Source organism: Zingiber officinale, chromosome 11A (genome assembly GCF_018446385.1).
Source record: "Zingiber officinale cultivar Zhangliang chromosome 11A, Zo_v1.1, whole genome shotgun sequence".
Lineage (NCBI taxonomy): Eukaryota > Viridiplantae > Streptophyta > Magnoliopsida > Zingiberales > Zingiberaceae > Zingiber > Zingiber officinale.
Window position 1 is genome coordinate 9,814,335 of NC_056006.1, and position 2,099 is coordinate 9,816,433.

Below are 2,099 nucleotides of genomic sequence, written 5' to 3' on the forward strand. Positions count from 1 at the left end.
GGCCGGTCGGCGGCAGGGCGCGAGGAGGTGCGGTGAGCTTCGGTTCGGCGAGAACGAAGGAAAATCAAAGAAGAGAAAAAGTTTTCATTAAAAAAAATGACGTGGACTTTAGTCCGTAACAATCCGTAAAATAAGGTCCGTAGCATAACAATTCTCTCTTTCTCTCTCTCTATATATATATATATATCCGTGCGGCTTGGTGCGGGACGCGTCAAAATTCGTGCTATATATATATATATATATATATCCGTGCGGTTTGGTGTTGTGTGCGTCAAAATCCGTATTGGATCGATCAGTGGATCAATTTAACCCGCTTGCCTTGTCTTCTCGCGCCTGTCACGTCCTCCCACCTTCGGCGGCCTTCGACCGCCTGTCCCTATATATATATAGTCGTGATGTCTTGTAGTCGCACAGTGTGTAACTGTGCGCATAGGACATCAGCCTCATTTTTTAAATTAATTTTTTTTAAAATTTTAAATTAGAAACATCAACATTTCCCCATAAATTTTAAATACATTAATATATCCCATAAATATATTACTATTCAAGTTAAAAAATTTTAAGCTTCTTAATTAGATTATAGTGTTCGGTTAAAAAAAATTAAAAAAAAAAATTTTAGGTGTTTACAGGATCTAGTATTACATTTATAGGGTATAATAATTATTTAGGATTTATGTTTAAGAATATATATATATATATATATATATATATATATATATATATATATATATATATATATATAACAATAATGAGAATTATATATCATAAAATTATAAACAAAGACAATACTCTAAGTAGCCATTAGGGCAATACTAGACAAGAATTAATTAAACGTTCATGTATAAACTTAACATCCTCATGCCTCGCATAGCTGCGGCACGCATTGAGAAAGCTGCACCGCCTCCTCCACCCGTTATCGCTGTATTTAATTAACCATGATGATGATGATGTTGCTGCTGCTGTCGACGACGACTTGCCTTGATCTCTTCTAGAATGACTATCAACGACACAATGAAGGCGAAATCCTCGTTCGGCTTCACTGTTATTTCAAGTTTGTCCCTGGCAAAAAATGCAGTCTCCCGATGCATCTGCAGTGTTAATTAATTAAATAATTCCAAAACCCGCGAGGAAGGAAAGAAAACTTTAATTCATGTATTTTTGTGCTTAATTACTTGGGCTATGATTTCATCAGTTTGGCCAATACAAATGGTGCATTTCTTGCTTCGTGAAATTATCTTAAAGTCACCGGGGGAAGCTTCGTCCGTGTTGGTGGCCAAGACCACATCAAAGTTGTCCTTCCACTGGAATACCTTGGGTTTTCGCACGCTGAACAACAAGTCGTTCGGGCTGGTGCTCTCTCCTCTGAATACTCTCCATGTTCCGTGCCAGCTAAATGCCTAAATTAATGAACAAGAACAGCCAAGCGTGAGTATAATTTGAAAGGCAAAATAAAATATTGATGATGAAATTAACCTTGTGCGTACCTTCGGTTTCATGGTGTGGAGAGGGTTGCCGGCGGTGTCGAGGAGAAGGCGGCGGTTGCTGAAGAAGACGCCCTTCACCATGAACACCACGTCGCCGTTGGTGTCCTTGACCTTGTAATGGTCGTTCGGGGAGAACAAACCGCCAGTGCTGGTGAGCGTTAAATTGATGGCGTAAGGAACGGTGAACTGCCGGGCGGCCACCAGCTCGGCAGGCGCAACATGTCTCGCCGTCTCCCCATATTCCGCCATGGTTGTTTGCTGCTGCACAAGCTCTTTGAAGATTTTGTGATTCAGTATTAATTAATGGTGAGATCTGTTGTGTTGCCCAGCCTTGTTAAATAAATATCTCAACCGCTCAACGTGAACGTATGCACGATCCGTAGGCAGGAAGAAGTCAAGTCTACGGCAGGAAGAAGTCAAGTCAGCGTGGGTTTTTTGAAAATTCAATTGCACGTTCGTTCGTCTTATCTTCTTGTTTGCGTACTGCAATAGGAGAGCTGGCTGGAGTTGGACTGAAGCTTCTTGCAAACTCAAATAACTTCTGGTAAACAAACTTTCCTTCTCTTCGAAGTTCGATCTATCTCCAATTGGTTTAGATGAGCTTCCGCATCCTGC

General features: G+C 40.6%; 1 protein-coding gene across 1 annotated transcript; it reads right to left on the minus strand.

Moving 5' to 3' along the window:
* Window positions 1–804: 804 nt before the first annotated feature.
* Window positions 805–1,779, minus strand: LOC122032430 (protein LURP-one-related 15-like). The gene is made up of 3 exons (XM_042591723.1): window positions 1,485–1,779; window positions 1,173–1,397; window positions 805–1,088 (listed from the first exon to the last, which is right to left on the minus strand). The coding sequence occupies exons 1-3, from the start codon at window positions 1,731–1,733 to the stop codon at window positions 930–932; spliced, it is 633 nt and encodes a 210-aa protein (XP_042447657.1). The 5' UTR covers window positions 1,734–1,779; the 3' UTR covers window positions 805–929.
* Window positions 1,780–2,099: the final 320 nt, after the last annotated feature.

Bases quoted from the DNA above. Each gene is read 5' to 3' on its own strand.
- LOC122032430 (XM_042591723.1), bottom strand. From the start codon at position 1,733: ATGGCGGAATATGGGGAGACGGCGAGACATGTTGCGCCTGCCGAGCTG. The intron at 1,398-1,484 runs GTACGCACAAGG...TCATTAATTTAG, and splicing joins TCCACACCATGAAACCGAAG to GCATTTAGCTGGCACGGAAC. The intron at 1,089-1,172 runs GTAATTAAGCAC...TTAACACTGCAG, and splicing joins CTGATGAAATCATAGCCCAA to ATGCATCGGGAGACTGCATT.